General features: G+C 52.7%; 6 protein-coding genes across 9 annotated transcripts; all 6 read left to right on the top strand.

Moving 5' to 3' along the window:
* Positions 1 to 100: 100 nt before the first annotated feature.
* Positions 101 to 4978, top strand: NCU02315. 2 transcript variants are annotated; one of them, XM_011396832.1, is made up of 2 exons: positions 101 to 3852; positions 3951 to 4978. In XM_011396832.1, the coding sequence occupies exons 1-2, from the start codon at positions 292 to 294 to the stop codon at positions 3963 to 3965; spliced, it is 3576 nt and encodes a 1191-aa protein (XP_011395134.1). In that variant the 5' UTR covers positions 101 to 291; the 3' UTR covers positions 3966 to 4978. The 2 variants fall into 2 exon arrangements, with proteins under 2 accessions (XP_011395134.1, XP_011395133.1); XM_011396831.1 differs by having other exon boundaries at positions 101 to 4923.
* A 1669-nt stretch (positions 4979 to 6647) lies between these two features.
* Positions 6648 to 9556, top strand: NCU02316. Of its 3 annotated transcripts, XM_011396833.1 has the most exons (3): positions 6648 to 7127; positions 7193 to 7335; positions 7459 to 9556. In XM_011396833.1, exon 3 carries the CDS (start codon positions 7582 to 7584, stop codon positions 8911 to 8913), a length of 1332 nt encoding a protein of 443 aa, XP_011395135.1. In that variant the 5' UTR covers positions 6648 to 7127; positions 7193 to 7335; positions 7459 to 7581; the 3' UTR covers positions 8914 to 9556. The 3 variants fall into 3 exon arrangements, with proteins under 3 accessions (XP_011395135.1, XP_011395136.1, XP_011395137.1); XM_011396834.1 differs by lacking the exon at positions 7193 to 7335; XM_011396835.1 differs by having other exon boundaries at positions 6648 to 7335.
* Positions 9557 to 10104: 548 nt separating this feature from the next.
* On the top strand, positions 10105 to 11486 carry NCU02317 (hypothetical protein). Its single transcript, XM_954387.2, has 3 exons — positions 10105 to 10456; positions 10638 to 10748; positions 10997 to 11486. Exons 1-3 carry the CDS (start codon positions 10391 to 10393, stop codon positions 11150 to 11152), a joined length of 333 nt encoding a protein of 110 aa, XP_959480.1. The 5' UTR covers positions 10105 to 10390; the 3' UTR covers positions 11153 to 11486.
* A 223-nt stretch (positions 11487 to 11709) lies between these two features.
* On the top strand, positions 11710 to 14359 carry NCU02318 (hypothetical protein). Its single transcript, XM_954388.2, has 2 exons — positions 11710 to 12150; positions 12288 to 14359. Exons 1-2 carry the CDS (start codon positions 12065 to 12067, stop codon positions 13786 to 13788), a joined length of 1587 nt encoding a protein of 528 aa, XP_959481.1. The 5' UTR covers positions 11710 to 12064; the 3' UTR covers positions 13789 to 14359.
* A 245-nt stretch (positions 14360 to 14604) lies between these two features.
* On the top strand, positions 14605 to 18654 carry NCU02319 (aminopeptidase). Its single transcript, XM_954389.3, has 2 exons — positions 14605 to 15864; positions 15936 to 18654. The coding sequence occupies exons 1-2, from the start codon at positions 15236 to 15238 to the stop codon at positions 18484 to 18486; spliced, it is 3180 nt and encodes a 1059-aa protein (XP_959482.1). The 5' UTR covers positions 14605 to 15235; the 3' UTR covers positions 18487 to 18654.
* Positions 18655 to 19102: 448 nt separating this feature from the next.
* Positions 19103 to 22479, top strand: NCU02320 (hypothetical protein). Its single transcript, XM_954390.3, has one exon. It carries the CDS (start codon positions 19219 to 19221, stop codon positions 22090 to 22092), a length of 2874 nt encoding a protein of 957 aa, XP_959483.3. The 5' UTR covers positions 19103 to 19218; the 3' UTR covers positions 22093 to 22479.
* The last annotated feature ends 209 nt before the right edge of the window (positions 22480 to 22688 follow it).

Here is a 22688-nt window from a genome sequence, read left to right as displayed (position 1 = left end):
GGGTGCCTGGTGTGGTGGGTCTTTTCCCAAAAAGAACGCGGCGCGTTTACAGCAGCGAAAAACGCACATCACCAATTCTCCGTCGCCTACCCTTGACCTCTCTCGCTGCATCACCAAAACACAAGCAAACCACCACCACACCACACCACACCATTCCCTGCCTGGAGGTCGCCCTCTCGACGCCCGCCTTCTTGCCCAACCCCAATCGGCCCAGACCATGTCAACATCATTCTGAGCACCTTGTCGTCTCTCTGACCAGCACGTCGATCCGAAATAACAACACAGTCAAAGATGGGCAGTCAACAAAGTGTGCCGGAAGGCGAAGAGGGCGACGTCAGAAGCCGGTCAGCCTCGCCCTTGGTCCAGGAAGACAACCACTGGGGTAAATACGAGAACAACGAGAGCTACGATGATGCCATTCCCGACGTACCCTACGGCCAGCAGTTCAACGATCAGCCCCAATCTCCTGTCGCGCCCGAATCCGGAGAGCGCAAGAAAAAGAAAAAGAAGAAGAGCAAGCACCGTCGCTCGCGCTCTCCTGCTGCTGAGCCCGAGGTGAACGGCGATTCCCACGACCAAGACACCACCTTCGCAGACCCAGAACCGACCGCGGCTGAGGAACATGCAGTTGAAGTTCCAGAGGCTGGCAAGAAAAAGAAGAAGAAAAAGAAGAGGTCCAAGCCTGAGCCTCAGGTCGAGGAGGAAGGGGAGGAGGAGGAGCAGCAGCAGCAGCAACAACAACAGCCCGAACCCGACCATGAGTTGCCCCTTGACTCCCCTGAACTTCACGAGTCACCCAACCTCAAGTTCGAACGCCCTGAAGTCGCCGAGCCCGAACCACAATCTGCTGCTCAAGCATCTGCCAAGTTCAAGAAAAAGAGTCGCAAGTCGAAAAAGGTCACTGTCGACATTTCGGACGATCCCATTAGCGATGGCGAGGACACTGTCGGACGAACCGCAAAGATTCACAGAGGCGAAGCTCCGAGTTCCGATGCTCATGTCAAAAGGCGAAGACTGTCACCCGAGCCTGTTGCCGACGAGGAAGACGAGTACGACCATGGAGAGGTTGATGCTTCGTTCGTCAAGAGGGAGCCTGGTGCCGACGAGCATGAGCCAAGCATGGTTGCTGGCCATGAGCATACATCCCCGCTCGTGGCCCGTGAGCGACGGAGGGCTCGCTCTGCTTCGCAGCATCCCGTCGAGGTCGCTTCAAGCGCTCCTCTGGGACCACAATTTGCTACTCAACAGTCCTTAAGCTTCCACGACGAAAGCTTCAATAGCACCCGCATTCCTGCTTCGATTCACCCAATGGACTTGGACGATCACATCAATGGCCTTCCCAGTACCCAGGATTTCGCCGATGGTCTGCCCCCGAGCTCTCAGGCCCAGTTCAATGGCTTTCCTCACAGCTCCCAGCGACCTCGCACTGACGGTCTCCCGGCTATGAACAGCAGCATGTGGGAAGACAACATGCCCCATGATGCCATGGACGGGCCAGAGGATAGCCATGGCCACGAGGGGCTCAGGCACGATGCGGACGAGGTCGAGCGAGACAACGCTGACATGGACACTGCTTCTTCTGCTGGCGATCCCAAACCTGACTACCATTCTGACCACGAAATGGATATCGACCAAGAAGTTGCCAACAGCGAAGAACCAAGTCCCAAAGTCGATGCTGTTGCCGAGGTCGAAGATGACCAAGATCCTGTCCCTGAGGTCTCGGTGGCCCAGACTCCAGCCCCCAAGGCTCGCAAGTCTAGTGCCAAGAAAGCACAAGCTCAACCTGATGTCGAGCCTGAACGAGTCGAGCAACCTGGGGAAGCTACTCCTGCACCAACGTCTACAGCAAAGACGCCGCGTTCCAAGGGCTCAAAGCGAAAGGTAAAGGTTCCGTACTTTGAACGTGAGGAGGTTGAAGCACGCGATAACGCCGAGACGTCTGCTGAGCCTTCCGTCAAGGAAGTTTCCGCCACCCAAAAGGACCAAAAGCGGGAGAAGAAGCGCAAAGCACGTGCCGAGGACGAACAAAGCACTTCCAACGTTGAGCCAGCACCTAAGAAGGCCAAGGTCAGCACAAAGAAAAAGCCTGCCAAGAAAGCAGATTCCGAAGAAGACAATTCTGAAGTGGAGGAGGCAGGCGACAACTCCAATAAGGCAAATCTACAAGGTCGGGTGACGCCGGCCGAACATGCTCGCATCAAGGCGGTAATCGACTCGTTCAGGGATGCTCAAGGACTCACCAAGTATGAGGTCAATGAGATGATTCGTCAAGACCCACGAAAGGACCCGAAGAACAGGGAGCTATGGGCCCTAATTGTCGATGCTTGCCCCAACCGGCCACGAAGAAAAGTGGTCACCCACTGCAGGCAGAATTTCCACAACTTCCCTGCCCGTGGTTCATGGACCAAGGAGCAAGATGAGGAGTTGGAGAGTATGCTGAAGCTGCACGGCCAAAAATGGACACTAATCGGTGGTCTCATTAATCGCTTCCCGGACGATGTTCGTGATCGCTACAGAAATTATCTCGCCTGCGGGGGCAAAAACAAAAAAGATTACTGGTCCGAGCAGGAGGAGGAGCGTTTCCTCAAGGTCGTTGCGGAGGCTATTGACAAGATCAAATCCGGCATGTCCAAGTCCAAGAAAAAGTCCGACGACGAGTCGCCAGAAAGCCTCATCAACTGGCAACAGATCAGCACGGCCATGAACCACACCCGATCTCGCCTTCAGTGTTTGCAAAAGTGGAAGACCTTGCGCAAGAATGAGGCTTTGCCCGACAGCATCATGGTCAAGCTTCCCGATGGCGAATCTTCTCGCCTGGATAAGGCTCGCAAAGACTTGCGCAAAATCACGCCCCAAGACAAGGCCCTTTTGGCGCGTGCCATCCGAGACTCTGGCGCTGATCGCGAAGCCAAAATCAAATGGAATCAAATCCAGGAAGATGTTTTCGACAAACAGTACGCCAAAACTGCTCTGAGAGTCACCTGGGGTCGTTTGAGGCAAGCCGTACCGCAATGGGAATCCAAGTCTACCCAAGAGTGTGCCAAATACCTTTGCGACATGTACGAGCGCGATGCCGACTGGAAGGGCGATGACGAAGTCGGTGGGGACGATGCGGAAGATGACGCTGATGCCAGATCTACCGTCAGCAGACCTGCTTCCGTGGTGGTCTCGTCCACGCAGCAGACCAAGATCTACCGCACACCAAGAGTCGGCCTGTGGGATCCCCCAAAGGGAACCAAGACCAATCTCAGCAATGTGTTTGCCGAATCGTCAGACAATGAGATGCGCGGTCGAGCTTCTCAGCGTGCGAGAGAGCGCGCAAAGCGGTTAAAAGAGTCAGAAAAGGCGTCATCCAAGTCCAAGAAGTCACAACTCTCGGAGGCCATTGTCCACGATGAGGATTCGGATGAGGAAGAGGTCGAAGAGAGCATCAACGGAGACATTACTGCTGTCAACGGCAATAACAACCAAGATATCGAACTCGACGACGCTCCCGAGACTGATGCCGAAGAAGATGACGAGGAGTCGGAGCCACCACCATCAGCGCCCGTCGTGCGTAGCCGCGCCGCCAGCGTCGACCTTGGCGAACCCTCCTTCATCTCAAGTCCACAACTCCCCACTTCCGCCCAGAAACCTCAAGATTCTTCCGATGACGAAGATGACGATGTGATCGCTACCGCATCCAAGGCCGCCCCCTTCAAAGCCTCCAAAAAGGCAGCAGTCCGCACTTACGGCAAGGCCTCAAGGTCCACCAAATCGAAGCGCAAAGAAAAGGAGCTCGACCTGGACGTGCCTCTTGTCCTCGGCGCTGCCGTCCCCTCTCTCCCGCCGCCATTTACTTCTCTCTCCACAGCAAGTCATCACCATCCCCAGCTAAGCCCCAAGCGTCCCGCCGCCCACCGGCCATCTTTCAACGACGAATCTGACCACTCCGATGCTCCGGCCAACAGTCAAAGTCAACATAACAAGAAACGTCGCATCCTCACTCGCCAGCCATCTGTCCGCACAACCGAGACCATCATCAAGACTACCGCCTCGGTCGCCAAGGCTAGCAAACGGAGGAAGGCATCGGACGACTCAGCCGCAGCAGACTCTTCGGAGCTGGCGGTTGCATCGGCCGTGCCAGATCACTTACTCCTCGATCTGGTAGAGATGGACGGTAATCTCGCCGATGACAGCCTGGTTTCCTTGGATAGACCGGGTGATGTGGTTGGTGGGGTGGACAGGGAGAAGAAGGTGGCTACGAAGGCGAAGCAGGTTCGGAAGAAGTTGGCTGCTTCGACGGCTGCTAGTGTGGCGTCTACCCCCGCGCCGTTGGTGAAGACTCGGGCTCCTTCTGTTTCTGTGATTCAGGTGGATAAGATGGACAAGGACACAAGGTCGTATAGCGTCATTAGCAGCGATATGGATGATATGGAGGATATTCCGGCTGTGCTGCCTGCTTTGGATGGTACACAGGGTTAGATGGATCATGGACGGATCGTAAATGGAGTTCAATGGATTGTGGCTGATGTTGTTGAACGGTGATGGACTCAGGTGTAAAAAAGAGAAACGAATGAAAGAAGAAGGGTCATGGTTAAGCATTATTGCATTCAAGACGTTATAAGTTAGGGGTTAGGGGAATGGTATGTTTTCTTTGGGGCTCAAAAACTTCAAAAGAGGCGTTCTGGTTTCAGTTGTTGTTGCATTACATTGCATTCATGGGTGTTTTGGCTTTTGATCGGAAAGTGAAATCGGTAATGGAGGTTGAGAAGTTGGAGCGGAAGGAGCTTGTCAGGTCCATCGAGCTAGCGGTGGCATGGACACATGACATGATTTGGAGAAGTTGGTGATTCATATACCATTTTTTCCCCAGACTTTTTCATGTCCAATATCTACCTCGGCTGTTCTCGATTATCTATTTGAACATGATTGACTCTCGAACGCTGCAGTGATGACCAGAGCACCTAAGCTTTCGTCGGTATAGTTGATACATTTCAAACCTTTATTGAAGCTCAAGTTCAACATCAAGTTCAGTATAAGGTGACTTAAGATCTCTGATATACGGAGGTTGAGTTTTTCCATTCCAGACTCTTATGTACTTTTATGTAAAGGTAGGTAGGCAACTTTCGATATCCCGTCGATTGAGTCCATCCAGGTAGGTAGGTAGGTAGGTAGGTAGTTGTCCACCACGCCACGGATATTCTCAGTTGTAACAATGTATCGTTTTGGATCACTGGATTATGGTTGGAAGTTCGTGCCTTGATTGTTCACTGGACTTCTCAGCATTCAACCTGCCCTTCCGTTGAGTATTCGGACCTGATTGTAGGGATGCTGCCATAGTTTCCCTTTCTCCTCTACCGTTACCTCTACAGAATCAAGCCCCCCCTTTTCTCCCGTCGCGTTGCCATCTCCGTCGATTGTTTGGTTTGTATGACCCAGTATTTCCCATCCCTTCTAGGAATAGTAATGGTACGTGTCTACCTCCTCTCACTCTGTAAGCTGAGAAGGCTGTGGGTGTCTTGAAGCACGTGTGCTTCTCATGGGAACAGAAGAGGGAAGTTTTCTTCTTTGATGATTTATGACTCTTCTGTGTAATGCCAAGAGCACGAAGGAGGAGAGAATTTGTGGAAGCTGAACTCAGCGCACGCACCATTCCTTCAGACTTTATGCAGCCCCTACAGTAACCTCTTTCTAGCCAACTCGGAGGTATCTGTGTGTCCTCAACTCAACTTGCCATCGATTTCATTTTAAGATGATTCCATCTCCAGGGTAGATGCCGCCAAAAAAGCCAAGTTCGCTCGCTCTTCTCCGTTCTTGGGGATTGGAAATTGTATGAAAAAAGTCAAAGTAAGTTATGAAATAGAGGTAGGAAAAACAAATTGTGGAATAGATGGTGTTCATTGTGGTTGTTTCTCATTTTGTTGAAAGGGGAAAAAACAAGTCAAAGCACCAAGTTGTAAAAGTACCTCTACGGTATATAACACGGGTGAGAAAAAAGCATTGAGGAATAAAAGGAATAGGAACATGGAAGACAGCCTCCATCCCTGACATACCGAACAGGCAAAGAATATACATAGACGTGTGTCATTCCAACCGTGTACAAGAGACAACCAACCCACGCCAAGCTTCGTCCGTTTCTCAAGTCAGGCGATGTAGATGTGCCCCGTGCACCCCTGGTTTTAGTCCCCATTTTAGTGTTCAAGTTGTCCATCCGGCCAATCCGCGTCAAAAACGCATTATGAGGTGGAGAGAAATGACGGCAGAAAGGGGAGAGGGGGTAATCGGCAGGGGTACGCCAAGCCTTTTTTTTGGAGCCAGCAAGAACGGGTAGATGCCGGGTAGAAAAAAAAAAAAAAAAAAAAGAAGGTCGGAAAAAAAGAAGAAAAAAAGAAAGAAAGGAACAAAGGGGAGAAAGGGAGAACAAGGAAGAAAAAGGGGGGGTTCCAATTTTCCATGAAATTCTCCAGTTTTGTCTGCTTTCTCTTCCTCACACCCACCATTCACCATTCACCAGCAACAACCGTGAGCCTGGAACCACCAGTGAACGAACCTGAACCTTGAACTGTCGAGGTACAAACTAGTGTACATCGATCAAGGTCCCTTACTTTTCCGTACACACCCCGCCTTTTTTTCTGTCCCGCTCCATATTGGCCATTTCATCCTGTCGCATTCTTCCCATTTTTATTTTTTTTTCTTTTTGTTATTTTTTTTTATTTCTCTTCCTCTTTCTTTCTCCGTTTGCCCACTTTCTTTCTTTCTCTCTCATCGTCCCATTTTCTCAACACTTTACATCACCACCGCCACTCCACGTTTGCAACAACAACGACAACTACCTTTCACTTGCAATCATCTCATCAACATCTCCACGTCAAGCAGGCGTCTATAACAGTTGCATCCGCATGCAGCCTCTTTTGCTTGTTTCTCCTTCTTCTTTGTAAACAACAACTGGTGATTGCAATCAAGCCGGAACCTTGGCCACACAACACCACCATTTCTCACCACCAACCCACCAGCAACACCCTCGCTTTTGGCTCCCACCATCAACCACCCAACTTCAGTTATTCGCGACAATGCCGCCCAAGAGAGGCCGCCCGTCAAACGCGCAGAGGGAAGCAGAGCGCGGTACTGCAGCGTCAAAGGGAAAGGTGGGCAAATCAGCGATCCATTGATTTCATTGATTGTTTGAGTGATTGATGCATCAGATGCAAAGTGAGAGAGAGAGAAAGGAAAATAAAATGTCAACATGACATTTGCAGTTTGACTTTCTGCATCCATCCCACACCGATATCGATCGCATGGACGACATCAACATCGAACATGAAAAAAAAGAAGTAGACATATAATTAGCCATTGGTATCAAGCCAATTTCCCATGTCCTTCATTCACTCACCAACCCCCGTTTGGTTCATGATGAAGAGCAGCCTCACATGTGCATCTCATTTTGCTGAACACTTCATACTAATTCATCGACCATAGGCTGCTGCTGCTGCTGCTGCTGCTGCCGCTCAGGAGCCGGCGCACTCTCCCAACGGTTCCATCACCGTGTCTGTCGGTGGTCCATCTGCCGCTGCCGAGCCTGAGACGGCTAAGCCTGCCAGCATGATCACGCCTCGGACATCCGCCAGTGCCTCGAAGAAAGGCAAGGGCCAGGCACAGCCGGAGACTGCTGCAAATGCCAATGCAGAAGAGCCCGACGCCTCCAGCACACCTAATGCCGTGGACGCAACGACCAACGGCGCCACTCCCATCGCCACCACCAAGGAAAGCAAATCAAACAGCAATGGCACCCCAAAGAAGAACGATGAGACAGCGCTGGTTGTCACCAGCAACGGTAACAGTGACATGATCATCAGCAAGAACAGCAAGCACAACGACACAACAGCCTTGACCCGAGGCGGTGCATACACTGCAGCCTCACGCGTCATCGGCACTGGGTACGAGAACATTAACAACATCGAAGAGATTCAGCTTCGCCAGCTCCACGAGGACATCGACGCCTACCAGCACGACCTAGCCTTCTGCACCGCCACCCTGGCTTTGCCCGACCTCACCCCCCAGGAAACCCGCACTTTCCAGCTCCGCCAGCTCGATCTCGGCCACCAGATCCGCCACAGCCAGCACAAGATCGAGAATCTCCAGGTCCAGATGCGCCGGCAGGGAATTCCCTTTACCAACTACAGCGCGTCGAGTGGTGGACGGGCGTACACGGCCTCGCTGCTTGCCGGATCGGGTCAAGTGGCGGGCGTGAAGCGGAGCGGTCCGTCAGATGATGACGACGACGGCGGTAAGACCACGGGATCGGCCAAGAAGGCGAAGCTGACTCCCGATGAGCCGCAGTTGTTGGACGCAGACGGCGACGAGGCGATGACCAATGGCGCCAGCAAGGAGGGGGAGAGGGAGAGAGGCAGCAGTCCTAACGGCAACTCGTCTGGCTCACCCCCACCCCTTCCTCCTTATGGCACGCCCGGAACCTGGGAGTACAACGTCCCTCTGCACCCTACCTACCAGCATCCGCAAAACGGTGGCAGCGGCGCCTCACCAACACCATTCGACGAAGAAACCCAGCAAAACACAGCACTCCAGCGACTCGGTTATTGGAAGTGTCGCCTGTGCTCAGCACCCAAGTATCTTTTGGCCGGAACCGGCCGCTCCCCCGCCGCCCCCTGCAAGTGGCCGCTCAAGGACATCTCCAAGATGATTACGCATTTTACGGAAATGCACACGGAGCATAGTCCGGCCGAGCGTTGTTCGGAGCTGGGTTACGCACTCGCTAAAAATCGGGGACCTTTTGAGTACTGGCTGCGTCGCACGAGGGCGCAGAACGTGGGCGATGGCGAAATTATCGATGAGATCATTGAGACCTTGATCAACGGCGTGATGCCACTTACGTTGAGGAGGTTGAGTAGGGCGGCGGCTGGGATGCCGGCTTAGGTTGGACTTGAGTTTCTTCCTTATGGGCTGGTTGATGAGTGAGCAGCTTGAGAATCAAGGGGAAGTACATGAAAAGGACAATAGTGAATGGAACACACATATTTGTGAACCAAGTCACCCGTTCCAGCTTCCATTCTGGACAGCCCAAGTCTCTTTTTGAGGAGAGAACTAGATTCTTCCAGCTACATGGAAGGAATTCTTCCGTCATCACTGTGAAGTCAGGGAGGCGTGTGAGACCCCTCTTCAGACTATTGGAGTAGACATGGTCTTCAGATTCTTCGTACTTTCATTCTGTTGGCCACAAAGGGTTCGTCCGAAATTTCGAAAGTGCGATGCGATGGAACGAACTGAGAGGACTGCGACTCGGCTGGGATGTACCTATGGGGAGCGGAGGATGCGGACACAAGTCCAACCGACACAGGGACGTTGGTGAGGCTGACCGGAAAATGTTTTACCTACCCTGGGAGGTTTTGTTGTCAGGCAGCCTGTACATGATGACGAACTATGGCATGGCGTGTGTACATGTATTCGAACATCGGGGGTTCTGTTGTAGATACCATCTCTTTCGGAAGAGCCAAGCGACCATCAGCTATGAGCTATCAAAAGCAATGAAGTATAATCAGACCAACGTAACCAAAATATGGAAAATTTGCTTTTGAGTAAAAATATCGTGAGTATAAACTCGCAAAGCCAAAAGGGGCTACTGACTGAGGCTTGCAACTATACTGGCTGGCAGTGCAAGTGATGATTGGTTGTTATCTCGGGGATTCGGACCAGGTTGTATGCCTTCTACGGTAGGTATGTATACATTACCCCTGATTTGTTGTTAGCGCGGGACTTCATTGCGCACTCTTTCCAACTCTGTCGCAGGAACCTCGCTAACAGACAATCGAGGGTTGAACTAAGGTTGGTTAGATAAATCGATGTGGTGCAAGTGAGAGCCCCAAGCTGGTTGACCAACAACGGATTGGAATTTGTATATACATGAAAGAACTGTCTCGACTTCTAGATTAGCTAGGTAGCTACATGATCGCCGGTGAATGATAGCTGATGGTTGCCCCGGGAAACTGGACTGTTCCTTTACGCGAAAAGCAAACAAAAGCACGGGACTCTTGTGTTGTTCGTTAATGATGCTGATGCTGATGCTGAAGTGATGTAATCAGCATGGGACAACCAAAGGGGGGAGGAAGGAACAGACCGGACTTGTACAAATGTGAGTGACAGAAGAAGGGAGCTCGAGCGCACAATCGAACTCGCCGTATCTCACCATTCGTTATATCTTGCACAAGCTGCTCGCTTCCCAGGCCTGCCCTGCCCGATATATGATATTAAGATCATACTGCATATCTCAACCTCTCGCCTTGAACTTGACGACCATCTACTCGACTTCCATTGCCAGAGAACTTGAATTGAGCATTGTGCTTACCTTATTTACCTATTAATTTGCCTTACCGAAAAGAAAAGGACACAAACAAACATGGGTATCGTCCACGTCGAACTCTTTGAGTTCAAACCCCTGGCGACACAGGAGGAAGTTCAGCAGGTGAGTACGATACTTAGTTGCTTAGCTTTCTCCTCCCGACTTAGGCAACCCCCAAACCACAATACGAACAACGACGGACTCGAATCATATATATGTGCAGAACAACATGGAAGCGACGATGTGCAGAAGAAGATCAGAGCTGACTGATAATCCTTTTTGATGATATACTAACAAAGAACAGGTCTGCGACAAAATGATGTCTCTCAAAGACCGCTGCATCCACCCGAAAACGCACATGCCGTACCTCAAGACGGCGATAGGAGGAGCGGATGTTTGTCCTGAGGGGTTGAGGGTGGGTTTTAGGTTTTCACTTGTTACTTATTTCCTTGCCTTCGTTCTTTTCCTCCGTCGCGTTACTCCCTTCTACTGCATCAGTCCTTTTCACTTGCTTAGTTCTTTTTTTTTTCACCCTTCATCCCTTGTTCTTCAGTTCCCTTCCTTTCAGTCTCACCGACAGACCTCAACCACGGCGATTTCTTATTCATAACTGGATGAATCTGCTCACCGTGACGCGGACTTTGATGACACTGGAACAAACAGGGCCGCATCTCCCACGTGTTTGTGAGCGAATTCGACACACCCGAAGACCGCAAATTCTACCTGGAGGAGGACCCGGCGTTCCGGGAGGCTGTGGAGAGCATCGAGGGGATTGTGGAGAGGAGGCAGGTTGTTGAGTTTAGCCCGGGGGAGTTTTAATGCTGGTTGGGATTTCTTTCATTTTTTTTTTTTTTTCATATTTTTTTCCTTTCTCTTTCTATTGGTCATTTGGTGCTGCAAGACAACGTGGACATGAAGGTTAAATGAAGAATGAGATGGAGATAGTGGGGAAAGGGTCCTTTTTTTTGCTTTTTCTTCTTTCTTTATCTTGGAGGCTTTGATGTTTTGGATTGGTTGGTAAAGTATGAAGCCCTGAATAGGTAGCAAGGCGAAGAAATAAGGCGGGCTGAATGAAGATGGGTGGTACATAGCCGTCGACGACCGAGGTGCTTAGGAACATTATAGCATGGTCTATTTAGTCGACACTCCAAGCATAAATCAGCCCCGCACATGTAACATCAGTTGCTGAGCAGCTGGCTACAGTGTTTGAGGTGCGTGCACCAGGTGCAGCTCACTGAGGGAAGCACCCCACACGTGCCGGGCATCAAGGTTCTCGTTTGCACTGTCTCAGCAGCACAGCCGGACTCCTGGCAGTACCCCGACGTCATTTCCCTTCCACCTCTGCTCTCCTTCTTTTTAGTGTGACAGCCGTTGTCGCACTGGATTCCTCCTTTCAACAACAAAAACTACTGAAGCACCTGACACGCCGCACCGCACATCCCAACACACCACGCCGATCACCAGCGCTTGTGTTGTAGCAAAGGCGTGTCTTTTCCGCTGTTTCTGATACATCATCTATCTGCGTGCCGAGACCTACCGTTCGTCGCGACGTTGTGATATCGAGAAACGTTGCCTGTGTTTACTGTTCACGGACCTCACCGTACGATTCCTCCCACCCGGACGCTAGTATTGTTCGGATCTCCCGAACGCGACAGCAACAACGACAGCCATTTAAATCACTCTCGCGCGATTGGCGACCAAGAATCTCAGATCAGATCAGATCCAACAATCATGTCGCAACAACAATCATATCCTACGGGTACCTTGGCAAACCTGCCCCAACCGCCCTCCAATCCCGACACCCCGTCTGAGATGCCGTGAGTTTGCTCGAGTTCTCGGCCAAGGCCCACCGTTCTTCTTGTCTGCGCCATGTCCGGTGCTTCTATGCCTCTCTTCTTCATGTTTCAAGCAAATATCCAAGATGCACGATAGGCTTACAGTCATATACTTCCAGTGGCACCCCAACCAGCACCACCACCTCGCTTTCCACCCTCTCCACAACCGCCATCAAGGATGGCCACCGCGGCCATGTCCATCATGGTAGCGGACCACATACAAGTAACCGCTTCAGCGGCGACTACACCCGATATTCCCCTTCCAACCCCGAAGCCGAGCGCAACGATCGCATAAGCCGTCTCCCGGGCATGATGTCCGCCCTGCGCGGTGTCCAGTCTGCCGGCTCTACCGGGACTCCTCAACAAGGCATGAACAACCCCTCATATGGCCAGTCGTCATTCTACCAGCAGCAGCAGCAACAACAAATGGAGCAAGGCAACCCCAATGTACCGGTAACGCCAGCCTACTTTGACGCAGCAGGCCAGCCCAGAGCCGCAACCAAGATGTCCACGGTCGGCTCCGCCTCGGCCACCGATTCGGCATACGAGGGCACCACCACCGCCTCGCTTTCGGTAACCTCGCACACCGGGACTAACACCGAGACCGCCCCCGATCTTGATGACGGCGATGACCAGAGCATGACCATGAACCTAGACTCGCGTGACAACGACACGGATATGCCGACGACGAGTCGTCCGGCCAGCGGGTACGCCACCGGCCCCGACGCCATGATGGATGATGATGAGGAGAACCTGGCTATTCGGAGTGTTGGCACGTTTGAGGACAGGATGAGCGACTACGATGATGGCCGGGAAAGTTTGGTTGGCTTTGGAGAAGGTGCGGGAAGTACGGTTAGTGGACCGATATACCACCGACGTCCGTTGCCTGGACAGAACATAGCCGGTGGTCCTTCTGGATGGGGCCTGGAGAGGAGCAGCTCCGGGTTGTCAGATACGCTCGCTGGCAGCAGTGGTTTTCCCCCGACGAGCAGTGGTAGTGTAGGCAGAGGAGGAGCTGGTGGTGGAGGAAGGGACGTTATCCGCGACATCATCCGTCGGGAAGGTGGTATGCTCCAGGACCGCGAATACAGCATTGGTGGTGGAAACGACTCGACGCCCGCCAACCAATCGGCCGTGTTTATTGAGCGCCGTGATGCCAGAATGGTGGATGGCGTCGCCCTTGACCGCGATCACAACCCGGCTGCTGCTGCTGCTGGTGCCCGCGTCCGGAGCCAGTTTGCGCCGATGGATGAGGATTTTGTCGATACCACGGCCACCGGCCCCTTGCCTCTTCCGCAGAATTTTTCTCCTACTTCGGCTGGCCGTCATTATCGCGAAGAGAGGCCGAGGTCGAATCAGCAGCAGCAGCATCCGTACCCGTTCCAGCAATATCAACATCATCTCCAGCAACAGCAACGTCAGCAGCAACAATATCAACAGCTTCAGCAGCAGCAGCAGCAGCAGCAGCAGCAGCATAGCCAGACTCAATCGGAGTTTCAGCTGCGGCCGATGGAAGTGTCGTCAACGATGACGCGGCCAACGGGCGAAGCAGATCCGAGGGAGACGGCGGAGAGGATGCTGGAGGATAATCTGACTGCGCATGACTGGAAGAATGTGTGAGAGGCGGAAACATTGCCAAGGGGACTTGTCTCCCCGAGAGTAAGGGAGTGGGCACAGGTAAGTCCTTGAGAGAGCGTCTCGGTTCTGAAGTTCTGCCGCTCATGCGTCCTGGCTTTTCGCTCGCTCCTTGTATCTTCTTTTGATTTCCTTTGCGCCAATGTAAAATGACCTTCGGGATAAGCTACGGATGGTAAACATGGGTCTGGAGGAGCACTGAGGTTGAAATATCAAGGGATGGATATACGGTAGGGAACGGAAGGATGGATCGTGGGTAACAAGGTTTATTTTTTTGGTTTGATGTCGGCAGATCGGGATCTGCCCTCGACTATGGACAGAGTCTGTTGTCAACAAGACGACTGAGCTGAAAAAAAAAGGTTATATATACAAACCAACGGCATGCTCTTATAGTAGCGATGTCGAAGTCGGGCTCATATGTTCCAGTTCTGGCTGATGACGGGACATCAACAGTTGCTTATCGCGTATATATACACGTCTCTACGCAGAAAGGGTTCAGGGTTATTATCGGAGCTGAAGGTCGACAGTTATACATGATCAATATCACATGTAATCTCTGATTGATTGTCTGTCACCGAAGAGGAACAAGTTGAATTCCACTCAGAGAATTATGGCCAAGAAATCCGTTCTTCTCTCGGCATTCTAGATCCGCGGTTCAACAGCTGATGTGGACCTACGTTACGCGCTAAAAGCGGGACATTGACAGTGACAAAAGTCAGAGCTCTGGACGGACCCACCTTGGACGCATGAGGAGGAGGGAAAGCAGGGGGAGCTCGACTCTGGACATTCTTCCCGCCTTCCCTTCTTGTCCTGTTTCCCGAGCAGTCAATGTCCTCAATTGGCAGTTGCCTTGTGACCTTTTTATTTCCCTCTGTCTTTCATTTTCATTACCCAATTGTTACCTAGGTACCCTGACTACCAATCGATCTCTGGATCGGATCCCGGCGACACAACAACTGAAGCTGACATTGAGTGAAAAGTGGAATTGAAAAACAGAGAAGCAATCCACCACTCGGTACATCCCGACCGACGCAAACCGCAGCAGCACATTTGATAACGAGCTTTCAACTCACTGAATCAAACGGCCTGATCCCAGTCTGTCATCCAATTGACTATCTGCTCTGTGTCTTGCGGTGGGGTTTATACGAGACAGCTGAAGAGAAAAAAAAAAAAGAAAAGAAGAAAAAAAAAAAAGACCAATAAAGAAACACCGAAGTGAAAGTGGAAGCTGGTACATAGGTACTGTGGGTTGAGTTTGGTGGGCACAGCTTTGAAGTCTTTCCAGGGTTGAGCTTTCGAGAACACAGCACAGTGCCCCTGTTGGACAAGACAACAGCAACTGGACACAGCTGAGAGCTACCATACTTACTACTTAGTTTGCGTGTCTGTGATCATCATCATCTTTATCGAGGAATTGGAGATTGGATACAAGATGCATCTGGCGGCGGTAAGAACAAAGACCAATGCAGTTGCCATTGGCAGGTGGAAGACTCGCTCTTTATCAACCACAACAACAACAACAACAACAACAACACCACTATCCCGCAAATCATCATCACCCCGCACCATCCAGGCGATCATTGCTGCTGGTGCTCGGCCAAGCTGTACCCGCATTGCAGCTTCCCGCCCGCTGCTAGCGTCCTCCTCCTCCTCCTCCTTCTCCTCCTCGTCCACGCCGGCTTCTTTCGTCATTCGTCCATCTTCTGTCACTACTAGTACTACCCAGCACGTCTCCCGGTTCCACTCTGTCTCGTCGTCGTTGTTGTCGGTCCCCTCTTCTTCTTCTTCTTCTTCTTCCACTTCTACTTCTACTTCTGCTACTTCTTCGCCCAGGACTTCTACTTTTACTACTTCTCGCCTTCGCCCCAAGCTTCAGACTTGCGCTGTTCCTCCTCCGTTTCTTGTTCTTGGATCCCGCTACTGCTCTGCCCACGCAAGAGCCAAACGCCGCGAAAACATGACGGACCGCGACATCCTCCCCGACAACTTCAAGCCCATCCACTATGATCTCGAGATCCGTGATCTTGACTTCACCTCGTGGTCCTACAAGGGCACCGTAAGGTACGCTTGAGATTCCCATCTCCCCGAGTCCCTTCGTTTGGCGCCATCTGACTTGCGACAACAACTCCCAGGATCGACGGCAAGCTCGTCAAGCCCACCAAGGACATTGTCCTCAACACCCTCGAGATCAAGCTCCTCAACGCCAAGTTGACGGCCGGCCCGCAATCATGGGAGTCGACCCAGTTTGCCGAGGACACAAAGGCCCAGCGCTCCACCATCTCCTTCGCCGAGGAGCTCCCCGTCGCCGACAATGTCTCCCTGACCCTCGACTTCACCGGTGAGCTCAATCACGACATGGCCGGTTTCTACCGCTCCCAGTACAAGCCCGCTGCTCCTGCGGCCGCCAGTGTCCCCCGCGACGACGAGTTCCACTACATGCTCAGCACCCAGTTCGAGTCCTGCGATGCTCGCCGCGCCTTCCCCTGCTTCGACGAGCCCAACCTCAAGGCCACCTTCGATTTCGCCATTGAGATCCCCGACGACCAGGTCGCCCTCTCCAACATGCCCGTCAAGGAGACCAAGCCCGCCGGCCCCAACAAGAAGCTCGTCTCCTTCGAGCGCAGCCCTGTCATGAGCACCTACCTCCTGGCCTGGGCTGTTGGCGACTTTGAGTACGTCGAGGCCTTTACCGACCGCGAGTACAATGGCAAGAAGCTCCCCGTCCGTGTCTACACTACCCGCGGCCTCAAGGAGCAGGGCAGGTGGGCCCTTGAGCACGCCCCCAAGATCATCGACTACTTTTCGGAGCAGTTCGAGATCGACTACCCGCTCCCCAAGAGCGATATCTTGGCTGTCCACGAGTTCACCCACGGTGCCATGGAGAACTGGGGTCTCGTCACGTACCGCATGACCGCTATTCTGTTCGATGAGAAGCTTTCCGAGGCCAGGTTCCGCAACCGTATTGCCTATGTCGTTGCCCACGAACTCGCCCATCAGTGGTTTGGTAACCTTGTCACCATGGACTGGTGGGATGAGCTCTGGCTGAACGAGGGTTTCGCTACCTGGGCTGGTTGGCTGGCAACCGATCACCTCCACCCTGACTGGGAGGTGTGGCCGCAGTTCATCAACGAGGGCATGGACCAGGCTTTCCTCCTTGACTCCGTCCGCGCCTCACACCCCATCCAGGTCGAGGTTCGCGACGCTCTCGATGTGAATCAGATTTTCGACAAGATCAGCTACCTCAAGGGTTGCTCCATGATTCGCATGTTGGCCTCCCATCTTGGTATCAAGACTTTCCTCAAGGGTATCGCTCTCTACCTTCAGCGCCACGCTTACGGCAATGCCAAGACCGAGGCGCTCTGGAATGCCTTGAGCGAGGCTTCTGGTGTCGATGTCAACACCATCATGCGTCCCTGGATTGAGGAAATTGGTTTCCCTGTAGTTAGTGTTACCGAGGGCAAGGATCAGATCTCTGTCAAGCAGGCTCGTTTCCTGTCTACCGGCGATGTCAAGCCTGAGGATGACAAGACCACTTGGTGGGTTCCTCTGTCCCTCAGGGGTAAGATTGGTTCGCAGGATATTGAGCCACTGTCTCTCCAGACCAAGGAGACTACCATTGACGGCGTCAGCCAAGACTTTTACCAGCTCAATGCCAACGCCACTGGCTTCTACCGCGTCAACTACCCCGAGTCTCGTCTCAAGACTCTGGGTACTCAGCTCGCTCATCTCACTACCGAGGACAAGATCTTCATCACTGGTTCCGCGGCCGATCTTGCGTTTGCTGGCAACTCCACCACTGCCGCTCTGCTGTCTTTCGTCCAGGGTCTAAAGAACGAGACCCACTACCGTGTTCTTAGCCAGGCTTTGGACTCGGTCAATACTCTCAAGTCTATCTTTGGCGACGACGAGGAGGTCAAGAAGGGTCTTGAGAAGTTCACTCTCGAGCTTATTGACAAGGCTCTCAAGGAGGTCGGCTGGGAGCCTAAGCAGGGCGAGAACTACAACATTCCTCTCCTTCGCAAGCGCCTCCTTCTTACTGCGGTGGCCAACTCGCACGAGGAGGTGATTAATGAGGCCTTCAGGCGCTGGAACGAATGGCGCGCCAACCCTACCGGTGCTCCCATCCCTGCGGATCTCCGTCTTCCTGTCTACCGAGCTGCCCTCAAGAAGGACCCCGCCAACGCCGTTGCTGCCATCAAGGAGGAGTGGTTTACCACCCCCGCCATCGACGGCAAGGAGGTCTGCCTCCAGGCCCTCGGTCAGGTCACCGACGAGACCCTCATTGAGGACGTCCTCCTTCCCTTCCTCTTTGACTCTGCGCCTCCCGCTCATCCCAGAGACTCGGTGCCCGGCGCTGACATGCACATTCTGTCTGGCAACATGGCCGGGAACCGCATCGCTCGCCCCCTCCTCTGGGCCTACCTCCGCGACAACTGGGACAAGTTCAACGCCAAGCTTGGCGGTAACCCCATTCTTGTCGACCGCATGGTCAACGTCAGCTTGCCCAAGTTTGCGGATCTCGAGACGCTCAAGGAGATCGAGGACTTCTTTAGCAAGGTCAGCACCAAGGGCTTCGACAGGACGTTGGAGCAGGTCAAGGATAAGATCAGGGGACGGGCGGCGTACAAGATGAGGGATGCCGAGGTTGTTAAGAGCTGGTTGAAGGCTAATGGGTACTGCTAAAGGTTGGATATTTCGTGTAGCAATGTATGATAGGTAGGTAAATTCCGGTATTTGCGAAATGCATCCTGGTATAGATTTCGTTAGCGGAATGTGGAGGTTTCATGTTTATTTCTTGGAAGCACCGGCTTGGCCGCACGTGAAGTTTCAGCGGCCATCCTGTTCGTCTGATATTTTCGTCCTGAAGATTTCATCCCGTCACGTCCCCAACCGCCCACTTCAAGTGAATGACGCACTGTTGCAACGTGGAAGTTACGATGGGGTGTCTGAGCAGTGGGGGGCACCAGGGACGGACTGTGGCAGGTTTCAGCCTTTCAAGTTCTTCGTCATTGCCCACACTGGGCAGAGGCAGACTTGGACTCCAAGAACTAACTCAACTCGACCTTTTCCATCCTCGTCATTGAGCAATTCTGTGTCTTAAATTGCTCGATTTGATTGCCCTTCGATAACAACGCAACACGGAGCGACAGGTGAATGCTTATAAGTGGCCCTCTAGGTATTCGCGACCTATTCCTCTTCCCTCTCAACAGCGGAAGCAGGTTTCCTTCAAACTATCGCAGCCCGTCTCAGCTACCTAATCGCCCTGTCGGTCTCAAATTCCAAGTTGATCACCTTAACCCTCCCACCACTTCGCGGGGCTACGAGCCCAGGCTCGCAGGAGGCAGGTGACGGGCGACAGGCGAGAGGCGACTAAAGGCAGGCGGCAGGTACGCGATCACAGCCAAAGTCATAACCATGGCCGGCCCAACTCCCACCAACACGATCTCTGGTGCCGACAGTCACGCCACGCCCATGAGCGCTATTACTTCTAGCCATATCTCCTCTTCTCGATACCAAACACGACCCCAAGCCCAAACACCGGCACAAACGACAACAGCCTTCATCTTCCACGTCTCAACCCTCGTCTACCGTCCCAGGAGCGCTGGCAGCCCGCCTCATGTTGGTACCAATCGTGCCAACAGCAACAGCGACGCAATTTGGTCCCCCATCTCCTCTGTCTGCGATAGCAACTCGTCATCCATCTCCGGGTACACTAGCTATGACTCCCATTCCAGCTCCACCTGGAACCAGAATATCAACATCAACATCAACATCAACCCGACAAATTCACAGCCACAGTCACGGCACCACCATCACCACCACCCCGACCCCCTCCGCCAGCATCAAGTCAAGCTGCTGCGTCCCCTCCTTCCGCGGCCGTCGGCAGGCGAGACTGTAGCGGGGCTACAGGCGGTGGGTATACCGTTTGTTATTGTATGGGAACCTACTGAGCCGTCGGAATCTGGAGCGGCTTTGGGGCATGGACTTAAGTGTGGATATGAAGACGACGACAGACTCGACGACGAGTTCACCTCAGAGGAAGAGGTGGCGAATACCATTACCAAGGTACTGGGACTGGAAGTGCCGATTGGTAGCGAGAGGGTGGTGGGTAGGTGGACGCTTTTGAGAAGTGTTGCTGCTGTACAGGGTCGACAATCTCAGAAAGGTGGAAAGGATGGGAAAGATGGGAAAGAGGTGGCGGGGACCTTGGTGATTGGGGATGATGAGGAGAAAAACAGGGAGATGGCGAGGATGTTGGGGTTTCAGGCGGAGAGTGTGGTGAATTCGGAGGAGGTGGAGATGATGTGGAAGAAAAAGAAGGAGGTGGCTGGGGAGGAGAAGGGGAATGTGGAGGGACGAGGGGAGAAGATGGTGGAGAAGAGGGAGGACCGGAAGGAGGAGCAGAAGAGCCACGAGCTAAACCCACAGCAGAATCAGTCCCAGCGACAACACCTGAAGCCATCGAAGCCGACTTTGACCTTGAGGAGCAGGTTAAGCTGCCCATTTGATGACATGAAGATCGTGGAGGGACTTTGCTCTTCCCCGGAGGATAAGGTCGACGAGGAAACTACAAACGATAACCGCGATGGGTCAGAGAAGCAAGGCGGGCTCGTGGAGGAGAAAGGCGAAGCAAATGAAGGTCGTCCTACAGAGTCTCCGACGCCCACAACTCCTTTGAATCCCGATACTGTCCAAGGCCTGTATATCCCGGTCAAGCATGGAGAGCGGACCGTGGCATATGTTCCTGTCAGCCCTACCAGCACCACATGTTCAGAGAAAGGTCTCGAGTCTCCGGTCACTCGCATTACTTCCGTTATTTTCTTCTCGCCGCCGTCCTTAAGGACCTGGGACCGCGATGTTCGCGTTGTCAGCAAGTTGTGTCAATCTCAGGGTGGTGGAGAAGATGCACCCAAGCTTTACATCGTTCAGGAGCCGGGAGAGTTTGGACATAGTAGCCCGTCTCTGGCATCTGCCTATTCCTCGTCCACATCATCCTCGACATCATCAAACATCCCTTCTCCGACATTTTCCACAGCCCCTTCAGAGGCCAGTCTTGAGACCCTGGCTTCCACTGCCTCTACCGTCTTTTCTCGAGCTTCCACGACCTCGACAGCAGAGTCCGCGCCGTCTAAGCGACAATTCAGATTGACCATGCCTCACAGCGCGTCGGACTGGATCCGCGAGGTTACCACTCAATGGCGAGCCACCAGCCCCAACCTTCCCGACAAGGCCAAACTTTCTTATTACCTCATCGACCCCCTGACCTGCGCCCTCCAAGTTCTCGAAATCGGCCGTCAACGAGCACAGTCAACCATCTGGGCGAGGGCCAATCTCCCCGTGCACTTGCGCCAGGTACTCCGTCTGGAGACGCTTTATATCGTTGACTCGGGTGAGCACCCGTCGCGTTTCTTCAATGACTTGAGCAGTGCCAGCGGTAACAAAGACAAACATTCCGCTTCCTCGGACCCTGATCCTGATATGTCATTTCAGCGGTATTTGGCATCTCTCGGCGTGGATGCGATTCCTGCGAAGCGGTGCAGAAGGATTGGGATGAGCAATGTTCATGCCTTGGAGAAGAGGGTGCAGAAGTTGGGGTATGTGTGTCGCCCAATCTGTGACTCTTTCAACAGACTTGAGCCTCTGCGGGACGAGGATGAGGACCAGGACCAGAAGACAAAGAAAATCCATGAGAACAAAGACAGCGGGGATGCAAGCGCCCGCCAACCCACTGCCCAGGCGCACCAAAGACGCACATCTTGGTTCCGCCAACTAATCACGAGAGGCCAACCCCGATCCAAGTCTCGCAATCCCGGTGCCAGTGACCAGAGTCAGATTCAACGCCCCTCTACCTCTACCTCTACCAACAAGACTCGCAACAAGTATACCAACCACAGCAACAACAGCACCACAAACCTGACCATCAACTCAACCAACATCCCCACTTTCCCTCCCTCCAGCGGCATCCCCCGAAGCATGACCACCCCCAACTACCCCAACTACCCCAACACCACATACGCTCCCAACACCAACCTCAGCACTGAAACAACAGCAACAGCCAAGTTTTACTCTCCCAGTGCCTTGGACATGGTTTCGCACAGTCCCACACAAAAGGCGAGAGACATGAATGCTATCACGGCCTTCTGCCATAGTAACAATATTGAGACGGCGGTTCAATACGCTATCAATCGCGAGTACTGGGAGTGTGTGGATAAGGGGTTGAGTCCTGTTTGGCCGACTAGTGGTGGTGGTGGTGGTGGTGATGGTGGGAATAGGACTGGTCGGATCTGATCTAATTTGATCTGGTAGTAAAGTAGGTACCGTTGTACCACTACAGCAACATGTGGTGGTTCAAAGGGTTCAGCCCAGTCTTGACGTTGGAGGTTGCAGTTTGCCGGGAACCAAAGAAGTGGTCCGAAGCAAAGATATAGAGTTTGTGAGACTCGAAAGAAAAAAACATAGCTGGGACTTGGTAGTTGACCGTAGGGGCCGTACTGGTGCGTGGAACGTGGAGCTAGAGAAATGATAAGAAATGGTTCCCTATATTTGACGAGTCTCTTTTGCCAATTACGAGGGGATTTTTGAAACCGCCAGATGCGGCATCGAGGGTTGACTACCTGAGTGTACATCTGATGTAGTTGTATGTATATGAGCGCGATGAATCTATGCTGGTAACACTATATGTAGGCAGTAGAATAGGCTCGAGATATCAAAGCCATTGTTATCTACAGACAGGACCTTCAGGGTGATGGGGATTGTTTACTTCTACTGAATTACTGCCTAGTCAAGTATCGTGGAAAGCATAAAATGATGCCAAATCTTGACATAGGTCCCCCCCTCCATCAAAGTTACAACAACAGCAACAGCCTCCTCTTGCTCGATAATCC

The sequence above is a fragment of the Neurospora crassa genome, linkage group VII (genome assembly GCF_000182925.2).
Source record: "Neurospora crassa OR74A linkage group VII, whole genome shotgun sequence".
NCBI classification, from domain to species: Eukaryota; Fungi; Ascomycota; class Sordariomycetes; order Sordariales; family Sordariaceae; genus Neurospora; species Neurospora crassa.
This window is presented reverse-complemented; position numbering and strand designations above follow the sequence as displayed.

Excerpts from the sequence above, each read along its gene's own strand:
- NCU02315 (XM_011396831.1), top strand. The coding sequence starts at position 292 with ATGGGCAGTCAACAAAGTGTGCCGGAAGGCGAAGAGGGCGACGTCAGA.
- NCU02316 (XM_011396834.1), top strand. The coding sequence starts at position 7,053 with ATGCCGCCCAAGAGAGGCCGCCCGTCAAACGCGCAGAGGGAAGCAGAG. Across the intron at positions 7,128-7,458 it reads CTGCAGCGTCAAAGGGAAAG|GCTGCTGCTGCTGCTGCTGC; the intron begins GTGGGCAAATCA and ends CATCGACCATAG.
- NCU02317 (XM_954387.2), top strand. The coding sequence starts at position 10,391 with ATGGGTATCGTCCACGTCGAACTCTTTGAGTTCAAACCCCTGGCGACA. Across the intron at positions 10,457-10,637 it reads CACAGGAGGAAGTTCAGCAG|GTCTGCGACAAAATGATGTC; the intron begins GTGAGTACGATA and ends AACAAAGAACAG. Across the intron at positions 10,749-10,996 it reads TTTGTCCTGAGGGGTTGAGG|GGCCGCATCTCCCACGTGTT; the intron begins GTGGGTTTTAGG and ends TGGAACAAACAG.
- NCU02318 (XM_954388.2), top strand. The coding sequence starts at position 12,065 with ATGTCGCAACAACAATCATATCCTACGGGTACCTTGGCAAACCTGCCC. Across the intron at positions 12,151-12,287 it reads GACACCCCGTCTGAGATGCC|TGGCACCCCAACCAGCACCA; the intron begins GTGAGTTTGCTC and ends ATATACTTCCAG.
- NCU02319 (XM_954389.3), top strand. The coding sequence starts at position 15,236 with ATGCATCTGGCGGCGGTAAGAACAAAGACCAATGCAGTTGCCATTGGC. Across the intron at positions 15,865-15,935 it reads TCCTACAAGGGCACCGTAAG|GATCGACGGCAAGCTCGTCA; the intron begins GTACGCTTGAGA and ends AACAACTCCCAG.
- NCU02320 (XM_954390.3), top strand. The coding sequence starts at position 19,219 with ATGGCCGGCCCAACTCCCACCAACACGATCTCTGGTGCCGACAGTCAC.